Source organism: Panulirus ornatus, chromosome 1 (assembly GCF_036320965.1).
Source record: "Panulirus ornatus isolate Po-2019 chromosome 1, ASM3632096v1, whole genome shotgun sequence".
Taxonomy (NCBI): domain Eukaryota; kingdom Metazoa; phylum Arthropoda; class Malacostraca; order Decapoda; family Palinuridae; genus Panulirus; species Panulirus ornatus.
Genome location: NC_092224.1, coordinates 71,734,941 through 71,752,581, shown reverse-complemented (window position 1 = coordinate 71,752,581; position 17,641 = coordinate 71,734,941). Strand labels below are relative to the sequence as shown.

Genomic DNA, 17,641 nt, shown 5'->3' with positions numbered 1-17,641 from the left:
TGGAGGGAACGAGGAGAAGAGGGAGACCAAATTGGAGGTGGAAAGATGGGGTGAAAAAGATTTTGTGTGATCGGGGCCTGAACATGCAGGAGGGTGAAAGGAGGGCAAGGAATAGAGTGAATTGGAGCGATGTGGTATACCGGGGTTGACGTGCTGTCAGTGGATTGAATCAGGGCATGTGAAGCGTCTGGGGAAAACCATGGAAGGCTGTGTAGGTATGTATATTTGCGTGTGTGGACGTATGTATATACATGTGTATGGGGGGGGGGTTGGGCCATTTCTTTCGTCTGTTTCCTTGCGCTACCTCGCAAACGCGGGAGACAGCGACAAAGTATAAAAAAAAAAAAAAAAAAAAAAAAAAAAAAAAAAAAAAAATACAAGGAGTGAAAGGTTTCCATTCTCCCTCTCTCACTGACTCTAGTTGCCTTTGACCACACGCAGGGAAGCTGTAGGAAGTATTCTTTCTCCCACACCCCTCCGTGATCCTGCCCCCTTTAGAAGTTACTTTTTTACATAGTACAGGGAATACAGGGGAAGTATTCTTTCTCCCTGTCCCCAAGGCCCTAATCATGTAAAACAACTTTCACACCAACCTTCTACCTCATCCTTGGTTTCCTATTTCTTCTTGTTCCCTCCACTTCCAATAGGTATACTGTCTCAACCAGTCTTTCCATATGTCCAAGTCATTTCAGCACACCCTCTTCTGACTTGCATACATACTCTTATTTCTAAATGTCTCTTGCCTTATCATTCTACATCTCTCTTCTTACCCTATCAATTCATTTTCAGTCAACCCTCCTCACACCACTTACTTTCCTCAAACATTTCATGTTCTTCACATTTCTCCTCTAGCATACATTTTTTCATATTTAGGTCTCATCTCACATCCATACAATGCTGTTAGGACAATTTTCCTTCCAACATACCCATCTTTGTCCTAACTAACAGTAACCTCTATTGCTATGCAAACCTCAAGGCACCAAAGACCTTAGCTTCCTTACCCATCCTTTGGTTTACTTTAGCTCATTTCCATCTGCTACCATAACCACTCACAGATTTCTAAAACACTCCACTTCCTCCAGATTCTAGAAATTCAAACTCACACTCCAACTGAAGTGTCTCTCTCCCTACTAAACTTAATAATGTTACATTTTTTCACATTCATTCTCAACTTTCTCTTTTCAAGCAGAGCCAAATTATCTTCCACTTGCAACTGGACCCCATCTGCATGTGGCTGAATCAGTGAAAAGTCATCTCTGATAAAGCTGTATCAATGTCATTAAGCAAAAAGGAGTACAGTTTTGCAGAAGAACTTCTGACTCCAAAGGAATTCATCATTTCACTGTTCTTGGTTGGAGTGGTCTAGAAGCTGAAGGAGCCTCAGAAAAGGGGTCCTGGGTTTGTATAATCAAATTATATGGGTGAGATTCAGGAGGTAGAAGGATGGAATGAAAAAGGCTTTGAGAGCCAGAACATTCAGTGAGGTGAAAGGTGTACATGGGATAGAATAAATTATATGAGTGTGGTGTTCAGGGAGCAATGGGCTGAACTAAAGCATATGTGGCAGTTGGGGGAACCATGGAAAAGCACACTGGATTTTACTGGGGATAGGGAGCTTAAGTTTTGGAAAATTATATATGAGAGCAAGAGAGTGGATAAGCAAGTAAGGCTACCACTTTTCTGTGGTAAGGAAAGGCAACAAGTATGAAAAAATATACGTGTTCAACTTTGGACAACAAATGTAGGTTGAGGACATGGGAAAAGAATGAAGATAATTTGCACAGAAAGATATAATTCAAAATACAGTGATTGAAGTTACCATATTTGCAAACGTTATTTCATTTGTGCTTTATTGTATTAAAACCCCTCTTATCATAAGAATATCAGACATCCTTCAAGGAACGTCATATCTGCATAACAAATATGAGCTACACAGCACTCACTCAATGAATGTTCAATTAATCACCAAACGGGTTAACTGTTGATCAACAACTGTGACTGATCATTCAACCATCTCTTTCCCTCACAATCTTAGTGCAGTTTCAAAATGCCCACAAGTTATCTATAACAAGATATTAAACAGTCTAAAGAGGCAGGGACAGGAGAACAAACAAATATTTTAAATTAATTTTTTACCAAGCTGTTTTCCATTCAAATTCATCAACTTTCATTATATGATCATTTGCTACCTGCATACTTCTACAAGCTTCTATATTTTTGGGATAAATGAATGGAGAAATGGTAGATTTCTTTGTGATGGTGCATTGGGGTTTGAAATAAAGATATGGGATTCCTCCCTCCCAATATGAACCATGTTCATCAAAGTAAGGTGCCACAGGCTATAATAATGCTCATGATGCCTGAGTCCTGGACTGATGTTAGGAACTAATGAACCACACAGTTACATCCTAAACTCAGACCAGAAGGTCCAACCTTTCTGGTCTAAATTTGTGGTTTGATTTTCACAAGCATTTCTCTTAGATCCTAAGCTCCATCTGATGGGGTCCAAAAGATCCTTTAGAAGCTAAATTCTAGTACACTCAAGTCCTTTGGAATGGACTTATACTTTGATATAATCTGCAAAACACAGTCAAATAACTCAATATTTCATTCATATACATCTACTGAAATGAGAGTTGTGACAGTGGGAGGCAGCAGTGGCTGTATAGGGGAAAACCAGGCAGAAGTGGTGATCCTTTACCCTCCTAGGAAGAGTACCCCTGTCAAATCATCTATTCAGTTTCATTGTACTTATGGACCACCCCATTAGAATGGTTAATGCTTATTTCTCTTTGGTTTCTATAACCTTTGTTTAACTCTTAAATTCCTTATTTCTGTTTGATTTCTACAGCCAATGTAGAACTCTTAAATTCCCTCTTGATTTTTTTTTTTTTTAAACATATACATTTCTTAACTTTCACAATAACTGCCCTTATATTCATAATTCAAATTTTTAACAAATATGTTCTATAACCAATTACCACAAGTTCACTTCAAAATAAAAATACCACGGTTCACCTTGGCCAAAGTCACAAGTTTTGTTAAATATCTATCTTTATCCCCTGCTGTTTTTCATATTCACTGCACAACTTAAGCATCTATTTCCTATTTTTTTCAGTTCGGCTGACAGTCAAAAGATAACCAATTTGTATTCTAAAACTTTTGGGCCCTTCATAAATGTTTGAGCCTTGAGACTTATTAGTCATTTAGGATCCACGCAAAAAGTGTAGAAGAATAGGTGAATTGTTTCAAAACTCAAGCATATTCAGGAAAATGTATAATATTAGAACCTTTGCATGAAAATCCAGCAATGCAGTCATATCATGGTCACTACTTAAAACTATACATAAATTTATTTACATCTAGAAGCAGACATAGTTTCACACCAATTGAAAAAACTGTAAACTCATGCTAAAAATGTCAAAACTGAAGCCCTAAATCTAAAAGGAATGATTACACAGAATTGTTCATCCATAAAAAAAGTGACTTTTCAACAGCAGAGTCTTCTAAACCATTGTATTATATGGTGTGAAGCAGTATAGCTTAAAAGTAGAACTATTGACAACATAAACACCATTTCAAAACATGATTTCCACAAACAGATGGTATAAAAATGAAATTTACATTGGTCATCTATAACTTCAATGAATCCAATGCAAAATAGTTATGAAAATGAAAATCATGTCAAAATTTACAATTTGTATTCAGTAGCAATAATGAATAATTACCTATGTAAAAAAAAAATAGTTTTATTTATTTAGAAACTAATATTCTACAGAAAAACAACAGCAATTGGGTTAGAGGATGAATATTTGGGCAAACATGGGACTTTATCTACTTGCACTACACACTAATGACTACTGATGTCACAGACTCAAGTGTATCCAATTCCTTGGATCATTTTTTTATACCTAATTGCTTTTCCTGCTTTAGTAAAGTAGTGTCAAGAACAAATGAAAAATAGCCTCATTTACACAAAGTGTCACTAACTTTAATGTATAATGTTTCAAAACCAGAGTCTATAATATACAGCCCAACACCAAAGGCTATTCTATCACTTACCTTGACTGCTTCATATGCCCTGGTTCAGCCCACTCATGGCTAATTGCCACCATATACTGATCCAGCTCATTCTATCCAATGCATGCCATTTGTCTGCCTGAATATTCAGGTTCTCTTCTCAAGAACCTCTTTCACTCTATCCTTCCAACTCCTCCTGGGTCATTCCCTTCCCTTGTATCCTCGTTTTCTTTCACATTGATTCTTTTAGTCAGTCTTTCTTCATTCCTCTCCACATGCACAAAACATGATTTCCCAGTTTCTGAGGGCAACTAAATGGCATTACATTGATAGTGTGCAAATGTGCACATGAGGCCACTAGCTGTTCATCTGTTCCTGATGCAACTTTGTTGAGGTATGAGAGGTATTTAGGTATAAAAAATCTGTATTTAGATAGCATATCAAAAACCAGGCATTATGTTAATTCATGCACATATGAACCTATATACATATACTCAGGCATGCAACCAAATATATATCTATACACTACAATGCATCCTTGAATCACAAAATAGAGTAAGTTTGTGTACATTAAGGTTCTTTACAGTGTAAAAAATAATGCTTTATAATCTTGTTCCTATTCTCTGAAAGTTATTTTTAAGTTTCTTACAATGAAAGCTAAAACTTTTAACAGAATACGTTAAAACTTTTGTAAGCTTGGATTCTACTATTAAACTTCTTGAGCTATGCAGCTATGGATTCAATAACTAATATTATATTAAATGCAGGAAATTTCATATTTATATACCATCACATAAACTAATACATATTCTGTGGAAGTGAATCTTATGAGTATCTATATCAAATATGCCATCTCCTACTACATAACTGGTTGGCTCTTGTACAAAGAACTGGGAATAAAATTCTATCGAGACTAGATTATTCCATAAAAAAATATTATTTTCTTTGGGAAAAATAAACATTGTAATTAAGAGTGCTAAGGTAGGTTACCAAGTAATGGGATGAAAGTAAATGAATGACTCTGTACCCTATACAGAATTCACTTTGACATGAAAGACTTCAAACACACACATTCAAGTTAATGAAATAAAAAGTGTTTACGCAACTTCATCTGGCTCATTTTTGTTATGTATTAATTCTGAAGTCTGTTTTAATCTAACAAAGCTGTGTGGCCGAGTTCACTGATAGTGGTTAAAAGGCTTAACCCTTTCACTGCAGCAGTTGTAATATCCTGGGACATAGTGTTCAAGGCATTTTCACATTTTTTAAAGAAAATATGTATCTAACTGTCTTTTAGTTTGTGCTTCTCTGCTGCCAGGCATATCTGGTACTCCAGGAGTATTTCTGACATACAAAGTTTGTTATTTTTGTAAGTATTTTTTGTTAAAAACATATGACATTGATAGACAGATAGACAGAGCAAATATGACTATAAAGACCTTCCAGTAACAATTATAATCTTGTCAGTGACAAGTGCATAATGTGAACGTGATCTTGTACACAATTCCTTAACATATGTTACTCCACATATACTGACTAGTGTATGAAAAAAAAATTTGGGCTGTTGTGTCTAGAAAATATGTGGAATGCTACTAAAAGCATTAATGGGTGTATATATATAGAGCCATAAGTATAAAAAAAAAATTATATATATATAATCTTATTTCTATTATACTTTGTCGCTGTCTCCAGCGTTAGCGAGGTAGCGCAAGGAAACAGATGAAAGAATGGCCTAGCCCACCCACATACACATGCATATACGTATATGCCCACACACACATATACATACCTATACATTTCAATGTATACATACATATTCATACACAGCCATATACGTATATACACACATATATATTCATACTTGCTGCCTTCATCCATTTTCAATGCCACCCCACCACATATGAAACAGCACACACACAAACACACACCCTGCGCGTGCAAGGTAGCGCTAGGAAAAGACAACAAAAGCCATATTTGTTCATACTCAGTCTCTAGCTGTCATGTGTAATACACAAAAACCACAGCTCCCTTTCCACATCCAGGCCCCACAAAACTTTCCATGGTTTACCACAGATGCTTCACATGCCCTGGTTCAATCCACTGACTGCACATCGAGCCTGGTATACCACATCATTCCAATTCACTCTGTTCCTTGCACGCCTTTCACTCTCTTGTATATTCAGGTCCTGATTGCTCAAAATCTTTTTCACTCTATCCTTCCATCTCCAATTTGGTCTCCCACTTCTCCTCATTCCCTCCACCTCTGACACATATATCCTCTCTGTCAATCTTTCCTCATTCATTCTCTCCATGTGACCAAACCATTTCAATACACCCTCTTCAATACTTAATCGCTGTTTCATGCATCAGCGAGGCAGCACTAAGAAACAGACGAAGAAATGGCCCATCCACTCATATACATGTATATATACATAAACGACCATATACATACATACATACATATCAACATATACATACATTTACACACACATATACATATATACACATGTACATATTCATACTTGCTTGCCTTCATCAACTCCTGTTGCTACCCTGCCCCACAGGAAACAGCATCGCTGTCCCCTGCTTCAGAGGAAAACATACAAAAAAAAAGGCCACATTTGTTCACACTCAGCTCTCTATTCATATCCAGGCCCCACAGACCTTTCCATGGTTTATCCCAGACATTCCACATGCCTTGGTTCAGTCCACTGACAGTACATCGACCCCAGTATACCACTCTATTCCTTACATGCCTAATCCTCCTGTATGTTCAGGCACCAACTGCTCAAAACCTTTTTTCACTCCATCCTTCCACCTCCAATTTGGTCTCCTGCTTCTCTCTGTTCCCTCCATCTCTGACACATATATCCTCTTTGTTAACCTTTCCTCACTCACTTTCTCCATACGTCCAAACCATTTCAACACATCCTCTTCTGCTTTCTCAATCATACTGTTTTTATTACCACACATCTCATTACTTACTCAATCAAACCTTCTCACACCACATATTGTCCTCAAACATTTAATTTCCAATACATCCATCATCCTCCATACAACCCTATCTACAGCCCATGCCTCACAACCATATAATATTTTTGGAACTGCTACTCCTTCAGGCATACCCATTTTTGCTTTCTTTCCTTACATTCTTCATCGCTCCCAGAGTCTTCACTCCCTCTCCCACCCTGACTCACTTCCACTTCCATAGTTTCATTTGCTGCTAAGTCCACCCCCAGATATCTAAAACACTATACTTCCTCTAATTTTTCTCCATTTAAACTTACATCCCTAGCTACAGTGGGGGGTATAATAAATAAATAAATAAAAAAAAATCTTGGGCAAATATGCCCATCTGCAGTGAATGGGTTAAGGGTGATCAGCAAAACAGGGCGGTCAAAGACCTTTAAAAGTTCATGACATATATGAGATAGGAAGAAATAGAACGTGACATAAATAGTTTATCCCTGGGGATATGGGAAAAAGGACATTTCTCATGTATTTCCCTTGTGTCATAGAAGGCAACTAAAGGGGGCGGGGGCAGGAGTGGGGGGCTGGAAACCCTCCCCTCCTTGTATTTCAATTTCTAAAAGGGGAAATTGTTTACCACATATGATAAATCTCTTTGTGAAGCATGCAACATGAACTGCACAATTTCCTATCTCAATATCCAGCAAAATGCTATTCAAATAAGCTTGCTCTTAAGAAAAGAAACAGTAAATATCTAAATAAGTATGTTTAAAGAACTACAAGAATTTGGTCACCAATAATCCAAATCCATCAAGCTGTCAAAATATTTTTCCCATATTAATGGATGGGTGAGAAACAAAGTCCTACCTGAACATTTTGGTCATTACAAGAAATTTGAAATTTGTTGAATTATCATATGAATGCATGAAAAACATAAGCCTTTATGAAATTCTCTATGATGTTCTGCATACTTTCCCCCTGTACCAAATGTAAACCTAGGTTCAATTCGAGGCACTGGGTTTAGTTGTCTATAAATTTTGTTAGCTTCATCTCTGAAGAGTAAAAGGGGTCCAACTAGTCAAACCTTCATGTGGAATACGAAGTAAATACAACTTCACTATTGAAGAACTTCTCTCTAATCAAACAGTATCAAATGCAAGTCCTTTGTATATATGATTATGCTACCCTGATACCCTATGTTTCAATCAAAAATACTTGGCTTTAGTTCTTACAAACCAGAGAAAGCTATTCATTTGATTCACACAAAAGAACAGCTATTCATACATCTAATGTGATATATCAAATTCTATCCCTTCATATATCAAGTGAAAATGAGTACCAATTTTGAAAGCTGGAGATGCTGCATCCACTAAACTGGATATCTAAAAACTTGTACTAATGTTGAAATAAAATCAATAACTTTAGACCAATATTTGAAATTTTACAGAAACATTCATTTACCAACTAGACCTAATTTAGCACATTACAACATACAGATCCTATCTAGCAAACTGAGAATACCCACAGGAATAAAAAGAAAGAAAAAAATGCCAACCATAGAAAAGACTTGTGATGCTGAGATATAGTTTTCAAAATGACTGGTCATAATTCTCTTATGCTGATCGTTAATGATACTGTTTCTAACAACATTTGTAATAATTTTGTTATCTCAACAAATGCTAAGCCTTTCACTGTATAATCTGATTCCAAGGGAGTGGTCCCAGAATTGTCAGTCATCCATGATAAAATGAAAGTTATTACTTGGTTACCCTTTACTTTTCTAACTTAATTTTATCGTTTACATCAGAAATGCCTTGAAGCAAACCCATATCAAGAAAACATTAATTTTTAGGAGATGATTTACATAATCTACTGAAAAATAGTTTTCATATGTCCAATTAAAAATGCAATATAAAGCCTAAGATACACAAAAAGCTTTAATATGTAATGTTCATTTGAATTATAACCAAAACTCATGGAAAATCTTGTCATATAACTATCTATATGGTATGAAATATGACAAATTCAACAAAAAACATAGCATTTACAAAAAAAGCCAATTTATTTTCTTTATTCTCCAACACTCATACTTGCTTTTAATGTAATGAGTTTGCTGTGCAATGGTAATGCTTTTAGTATTTGCATGTGTGGTACACTCTCATACTAATACATGTCTTAAGCTGCAGAAAGACAGAAAGCTGTAAGGAAATTTGGCGCACATATCAAGGTCGTTGGGAATCTATGAATGCCACGGTAAAGGCACACACATTTTGACAGGTGTGGGTAAATCCAGTGTAGTAGTTACTACATATATGTATCTGAATTTCAGAGAGAAAGGCATGAAACTAAAAAATTTGGTATGTTATCATATAACAATTTCAAATACTTATACATATCATACTACCCCTTTACACTGTATGATAGCCATGTCCCACTCTGAAGCCAATTCAGTATTTCAAATGAAAACAATGGCTGATACAATCCATGCATCAACACAGAATATACTTAAGTGTTCTCTTTTGTCTATTCTGAAAAGAATATTTAGCTTAACTCTGGATTCATTTTCAGTCAAAGGCATGTGATGACTCTTGGGTGTTAAGAAGATTTTCTTCCTCATTATCCTCAAAAACTTCCACTTCCAAGTGATCTTTGCTCTGCTTCTTGCTGTGTTGATTTACATGGGTTATTCCCTCAGTAATGCCAGTGGTGGTCAGGCTGGAAAAAAAGACAATTCATTATGGAACATGTCCAACAAATCCTGATTTAAAATATCTATCAAGGCAACTGACAAATAAACACACGAGACTATTTCTTAAACCAAGACAAATTGGTAATGAATATTATAATGATTCATTACCTAGAAAACAAAAGATGGATATGTTCATGAATCAATTCTTCTCTCAGTATAAGAGAGATATTACCAATGTGGTGATTGGTATAATCTTTTAAGCAAAAACTAATTTGGAAGTAAGGGAAAGTACAAATCCTGGATACACATGCCAATAAACTGTCAGGTACTAAGAAAGAAGAGACATCCATTAAAGAAAAAGGAAAATTATCCAAAAGGATGATCACTTTCTCTTTAAATGACCACCAACTAAGAAGTAACTACTTATATGGTGTGGGAGGTAAGATGCTACAAGCAGTGAAAAGCTTTTACCATGGATGTAAGGCATGTGTACGAGTAGGAAGAGAGGAGAGCGATTGGTTCCCAGTGAAGATCAGTTTGCAGCAGGAGTGTGTGATGTCCCCATGGTTGTTCGTTTATGGATGGGGTGGTTAGGGAAAAGAATGCAAGAGTTTTGAAGAAAGGGGTGAGTATGAAGTCTGTTGTGGATGAGAGGGCTTGGGATGTGTCAGTTGTTGTTTGCTGATGATACAGTGCTGGTGGCTGATTTGAGGGAGAAACTGCAGAGGCTGGTGACTGAGTTTGGTAAAGCATGTGAAAGAAGCAAGTTGAGAGTAAATGTAAACAAGAGCAAGGTTATTAGGTTCAGTATGGCTGAGGGACAACTTAATTGGGAGGTACGTTTGAATGTAGAAAAACTGGAGGAAGTGAAGTGTTTTAAATATCTGGGAGTGGACTTAACAGCGGAAGGAACTATGGAAACAGAAGTGAGTCACAGGGTGGGGAAAGGAGCAAAAGTTCTAGGAGTGTTGAAGAACTTGGAAGGTGAGAACGTTATCTCAGAGAGTAAAAATGGGTATGTTTGAAGGAATAGTGGTTCCAACAATGTTATATGTTTGTGAGGCATGGGCTATAGATAGGGTTGTGTGGAGGGCAATATGTGGTGTGAGGTGGTTTGATCGATAAGTATGAAAGGGTAAGAGGGAAGTGTGGTAATAAAAAGAGTGGTGGAGAGAGCAGAAGGGGGTGTGTTGAAATAGTTTGGACACTTGGAAAGAATAAGTAAGGAAAGATTGACAAAGTAAATATATGTGTCAGAGGTGGAGGGAACAAGGAGAAGCAGGAGACCAAATTGGAGGTCGAAGGATGGAGTGAAAAATTTTGAGCGATCGGGGCCTGAACATACAGGAGGGTGAAAGGAATAGAGTGAATTGGAACGATGTGGTAACCTGGGGTCAATGTGCTGTCAATGGACTGAACCAGGGCGTGTGAAGCATCTGGGGTAAACCATGGAAAGGTCTGTGGGGCCTGGATGTGGATAAGGAGGTGAGGTTTTGGTGCATTACACATGACAGCTACTTCACCAATGTGGGAAACAGCAATTACATATGAGAAAAGAAAAAACCTGACTTCAGGTATAAGAAAGTCTATGGTGCCTAAATCTTAAAAAGATCTTATAACAGCATCTTTTCGGTCCTTATACAGAAAAAATATGGTAATTTGTATATAGTCCCTTTGAGGCCCTGTCCCATCTTGTGAGGGATGTATATATGGTGTTCAGCATACAATGTTTATTATAAACAGTACAATAATAAAAAAAAAAATCTTTAAACGATTTTCATTTCATTCCTTCACCTGTCTATAAAGCCTGAGAGTATGAGTTACATTCACAATGCTGTACTGAGTATGAAATAAGCATTCATAAATATTTTCAAAATATTTTGAAATTATCATTGAAGAAAACTGTGGAAGAGAAAAATATCTAAAAACTCCAAAGTAAAAACTGTAAATACATACACTTCATCTGCTATATCATCCTCATCATATACTCTGAAGTATGGGTTATTGTTGGCAGGGCGGAACTTGTATCCTGTCATGACGAAGAAGACGTAAGTGGCCATCTCACGAAACATTTCGTCAAGCCACTCATACTGAAATGGAACTGTAATCTGAAAAATAAAAGCAAAGATGAAATACAAGATCATTACCAATGAAACTTGTATGGGAGGGTATTGATTGAGAGGGTGAAGGCATGTACAGAGCATCAGATTGGGAAAGAGAAGTGTGGTTTCAGAAGTGGTAGAGGATGTGTGGATCAGGTGTTTCCTTTTAAGAATGTATGTGAGAAATACTTAGAAAAACAGATGGATTTGTATGTAGCACTTATGGATCTGGAGAAGGCATATGATAGGGGTGATAGAGATTCTTTAAGGAAGGTTTTAAGAGTATATGGCATGGGAGGTAAGTTGCTAGCAGTGAAAACTTTTTACCATGGATGTAAGGCATGTGTACGAGTAGGAAGAAAGGAAAGTGATTGGTTCCCAGTGAAGGTCGGTTTGCTGCAGGAGTGAGTGATGTCTCCATGGTTATTTAATTTGTTTATGGATGGGGTGGTTAGGGAGGTGAAGGCAAGAGTTTTGGAGAGAGGGGCAAGTATGCAGTCTGTTGTGGATGAGAGGGCTTGGGAAGTGAGTCAGTTGTTGTTTGCTGATGATACAGTGCTGGAGGTTGATTCGGGTGAGAAACTGCAGAAGTTGGTGATTGGGTTTGGCAAAGTGTGTGGAAGAAGAAAGTTGAGAGTAAATGTGAATAAGACCAAGGTTATTAGGATCAGTAGGGTTGAGAGACAAGTTAATTGGGAGGTAAGTCTGAATGGAGAAAAACTGGAGAAAGTGAAGTGTTTTAGATATCTGGGAGTGGACTTTGCAGAGGACGGAACCATGGAAGCAGAAGTGAGACACAGGGTGGGGGAGGGGGCAAAGGTTCTGGGAGTGTTGAAGAATGTGTGAAAGGTGAGAGTAAAAGGTGAGAGTAAAAATAGGTATGTTTGAAGGAATAGTGGTTCCAACAATGTTATATGGTTGTGAGGCATGGGCTATAGATAGGGTTGTGCAGAGGGTGGATGTGTTGGAAATAAAATGTCTGAGGACAATATGTGGTCTGAGGAGGTTTGACTGGGTAGGTAATAAAAGGGTTAGAGAGATGCGTGGAAATATAAAGAGTGTGGTTGAGAGAGCTGAAGAGGGTGTGCTGAAATCAATTAGACATGGAGAGAATGAGTGAGGAAAGGTGGAGAGAATGAGTGAGGAAAGGTGGAGAGAACAAGTGAAGCAGGAGACCAATTTGTAGGTGGAAGGATAGAGTGAAAAAGATTTTGAGTGATTGGGGCCTGAACATACAGGAGGGTGAGAGGCATGCAAGGAATAGAGTGAAATAGAACAATGTAGTATATCGGGGTCGATGTGCTGTCAATGGACTGAACCAGGGCATGTGTACATGAGTGGATGGGCTGTTCTTTGTCTGTTTCCTGGTGCTACCTCTCTGATGTGTGAAACAGCATTCAAGTGTGTGTGCGTGTGGTGTGTTTGTAAGTGTGTGTGTGTGTGTGTGTGAGTCAGAGGTGGAGGGAACAAGGAAAAGTGGGAAACCAAATTAGAGATGGAGGGATGGAGAGAGAAAGATATTGAATGATCAGAGCCTGAAAATGGAAGAGGGTGAAAGACGAGCATGAAATAGAGTGAATTGGAAAGATGTGGTATAATGGGGTTTACGTTTTGTCAATAGACTGAACCAGGAAATGTGAAATGTCTGGGGTAAACCAAAGGTCTGTGGGATTTGGATGTGGATAGGGAGCTGTGGTTTTGGTGCATTACACATGACTGCTAGAGAATGAGAGTGAGCAGATGCAGTCTTTCTTCTGTTTCCTGATGCTACTTCACTGACACAGAGGAAGGCAATGTTATTTCCTGTGGGGCAGGGTGGTGCCAGGAATGGATGAAGGCAAGCAAGTATGAATATGTACATGTGTATATATATATATATATATATATATATATATATATATATATATATATATATATATATATATATATATATATGTATGTTTATGTATGTGTATGAGAGAGCTGTGGATGAGAGAGCTTGGGAAGTGAGTCAGTTGTTGTTCGCTGATGATACAGCACTGGTGGCTGATTCATGTGAGAAACTGCAGAAGCTGGTGACTGAGTTTGGTAAAGTGAGTGAAAGAAGAAAGTTGAGAGTAAATGTGAATAAGAGCAAGGTTATTAGGTACAGTAGGGTTGAGGGACAAGTCAATTGGGAGGTAAGTATGAATGGAGAAAAACTGGAGGAAGTGAAGTGTTTTAGATATCTGGGAGTGGATTTAGCAGTGGATGGAACCATGGAAGCGGAAGTGAATCATAGGGTGGGGGAGGGGGCGAAAGTTCTGGGAGCGTTGAAGAATGTGTGGAAGTCGAGAACATTATCTCAGAAAGGAAAAATGGGTATGTTTGAAGGAATAGTGGTTCCAACAATGTTGTATGGTTGCGAGGCGTGGGCTATGGATAGAGTTGTGTGCAGGAGGGTGGATGTGCTGGAAATGAGATGTTTGAGGACAACATGTGGTGAGAGATGGTTTGATCGAGTAAGTAATAATAAGGTAAGAGAGATGTGTGGTAATAAAAAGAGTGTGGTTGAGAGAGCAGAAGAGGGTGCTTTGAAATGGTTTGGGCACATGGAAAGAATGAGTGAGAAAAGATTGACCAAGAGGATATATGTGTCAGAGGTTGAGGGAACGAGGAGAAGTGGGAGACCAAATTGGAGGTGGAAAGATGGAGTGAAAAAGATTTTGAGTGATCTGGGCCTGAAAATGCAGGAGGGTGAAAGGCGTGCAAGGAATAGTGAATTGGAACGATGTGGTATACCAGGGTTGACATGCTGTCAATGGATTGAACCAGGGCCAGGGCATGTGAAGTGTCTGGGGTAAACCATGGAAAGTTTTGTGGGGCCTAGATGTGGAAAGGGAGCTGTGGTTTCAGTGCATTATTACATGACAGCTGGAGACTGAGTGTGAACGAATGGGGCCTTTGTTGTCTTCCTAGTGCTACCTCGTACACATGAGGGGGGAGGTGGTTGTTATTTCATGTGTGGCAGGGTGGCGATGGGAATGAATAAAGGCAGACAGTATGAATTATGTACAAGTGTATACATGTATATGTCTGTGTGTGTATATATATGTATACGCTGAGATATATAGGTGTGTATATTTTGCATGTGTGGACGTGTATGTATATACATGTGTATGTGGGTGGGTTGGGCCATTCTTTCGTCTGTTTTCTTGCGCTACCTCGCTAACGCGGGAGACAGCGACAAAGCAAAATAAATAAATAATAAATGTATGTGTATGTATATATATGTATGTGTATGTGCATGCATGTATACAAGAGTGTATACGAGTGGATGAGTCTTTCTTTGTCTGTTTCCTGCCACTATCTTGCTAACACAGGAAACAGCGATCAAGTATAATAATAACAATAATAATAGCCCTCCAATCAAACATGCTTAACTAATTCTATGTTCAACAGCCCTCCAATTAAACATATTCAACTATGATTTTAAGAAACAGAAATACACATGGTAAATGAAAAAAAAAAATCGAAGATTTGTCAAAGCAAGTTTAATTTATGTTTCATTTGTCTACCATCATCCACTCAAAGGTTAGAATACTACTACCTTTTCGGATCTTAAGGTTTCTCTTTCATTTTCTTGGCAAAACTGCAAACCGCATCTACTGTTTACCTGGCATGTCTTCCAAACAAACAATAGTGATCATATGAGAAATTTATGTTTATCTACGAAAGGCAGTAATTCTAACAAATATCCTTAAATTTCTGACTACAGTTTTATCTTTTCTTTTTTCTTTCATACTATTCGCCATTTCCCGCGATAGCGAGGTAGCGTTAAGAACAAAGGACTGGGTCTTTGAGGGAATATCCTCACCTGGCCCCCTTCTCTGTTCCTTCTTTTTGGGGAAAAAAAAAAAAAAAAAAAGAGAGGGGAGGATTTCCAGCCCCCTGCTCCCTTCCCTTTTAGTCACCTTCTACGATACGCAGGGAATACGTGGGAAGTATTCTTTCTCCCCTATCCCCAGGGATAACTTCTATAAAAAAAATCTTGCTATAACTGAAAAACTTAAAAGTAGGCTACAGCTGAAAAACTTAAAAGTAGAATAATAACAAACCATAAAACCATTAACTCGCCTTTAGCAAATAGACAATAATTCGTGTAAAGTAGATGTAGCAAACAATCATGATGTAAAAGTGACGGAACAGCTTCAGCTTCCTCAGGTTCATAGCAGCCTTACCATCAGTCTGGGAAGCTTCTTGTAGATGACGAATTGACCTGGCAGCATAAATATGGTCTGTGATTAACATTTAAAACATATGGCTCACCTCATGCTAGGTAAAGCATATAAATTCTAAAAACATTAAAATACTTGCTTGTCTGAAGCTAAATCTAAAAGCCAAATGGCTGACTTAATATTTAGAAATATTTTCCATACAACTATGATTTCACCAATGGAAAGTTTTCTTCCAGAAAGATATACTTAACCAAAATTCATACCACCTGCTTACATCAAATTCAAGCTAACATCAAAAATTCTTGTATCTACAAGAGGGATATGAAATCCTTGTATTAGCAGTGGATGCCTCACAAAATAGATAATGACTGATTTTAGGCATTTCAGAGTCAGTAATACTTTGTCCTCTTGTCTAGCAATGAAATGTTAGGACGCTGAAAGAGCAGAGGTGAGATAAGGCATAAAAAGATTTACCCTGGAAACTAGACAACCTTTACAAAGATGGAAAAATGGAGGTCAAAAGCCTGGAAAACAAGGCTCTGTGTTAGGCCATATTAGTTTACACTCAGTTTCTGTGAAATATTTTCCATACAACTAGGACTTAACAAAGGGAAAGTTGTCTTCCAGAAAGATATATTTAACCAAAATTCATATCACCTGCTCACATCAAATTCAAGATAACATCAAAAATTCTTATATCCACATGAGGGTTATGGAATCCTTGTATTAGCAGTGGATGCCTCACAAAATAGATAATGACTGATTTTAGGCATTTCAGAGTCAGTAATACTTTGTCCTCTTGTCTAGCAATGAAATGTTAGGACACTGAAAGAGCAGAGGTGAGATAAGGCATAAAAAGATTTACCCTGGAAACTAGACAACCTCCACACAGATTGAGGAATGGAGGTCAAAAGCCTGGAAAACAAGGCTTTGTATTAGTAGGTTCTGTGAATTTACAATAAGGAGTAGTAACATGGATACCTCTAACCTCAAATACAGAGGGAATGGTAAGCAACAAGCAAGAATGGTTTAATAAAAAAAAAAAAATGTCAAAAAGCATAAAAGCTTCAACATGTGCAGACAAAAATGCATGTGTCATTTAAGCCATGCATGTGTCATTTCAGCCAGTCAACATTTCTTAGGTATAAAAGAGCAAGGAATAAGTATACTAGGATAAGAAAGGAAAAATAAGCATCTGTGAAAAGAAAACTGTAGACAAGGCAAGAGATAAATCCCAAAGTTTTCCTTATATTTATCCAGACATTTGGAACTAAAAGAGGAGTTACTTTGACAAAGGGATTCGGAGATAAGTAAGGATATGTGAGGAAGTGAATAACAAGTTCAAGAGTTTTCACAAAGGAAGAAACAACCCAAACATCAGTGACATGGAATAGGAATGAGGCTTTACAACACACTGATATATCTATATAAAAGATGCTAACAGAATACTAAAGGTTCTGACCCATACAAGACTCATGGTCCTGATAAGATTTCAGGATATGCTGAATCTGTGTGCATATACACTAAATAAATCTTTTAAAATACTTTTTAGAATGTTACAGCAAAGGCAAATTGCCCAGGGAACGCAAAAGGGGCAGACGTCATATGTATCTATAAGAAAAGAGACTGCAAAGGAGGTACTGAAGTACAGACCAGTCTCACTG

General features: G+C 37.6%; 1 protein-coding gene across 1 annotated transcript in view; it reads right to left on the bottom strand.

Moving 5' to 3' along the window:
• Positions 1–3,262: 3,262 nt before the first annotated feature.
• The window catches only part of LOC139749589 (protein GPR107), a 64,814-nt gene continuing 50,435 nt past the window's right edge, over positions 3,263–17,641 (bottom strand). Inside the window, exons 12-14 of the mRNA XM_071663673.1 lie at positions 15,877–16,018; positions 11,636–11,787; positions 3,263–9,705 (exon numbers count right to left, since the gene is read on the bottom strand). Of these exons, the coding sequence (XP_071519774.1) occupies positions 9,555–9,705; positions 11,636–11,787; positions 15,877–16,018 (445 nt within the window). The 3' untranslated portion in view covers positions 3,263–9,554. The remainder of the gene's footprint in view (positions 9,706–11,635; positions 11,788–15,876; positions 16,019–17,641) is intronic.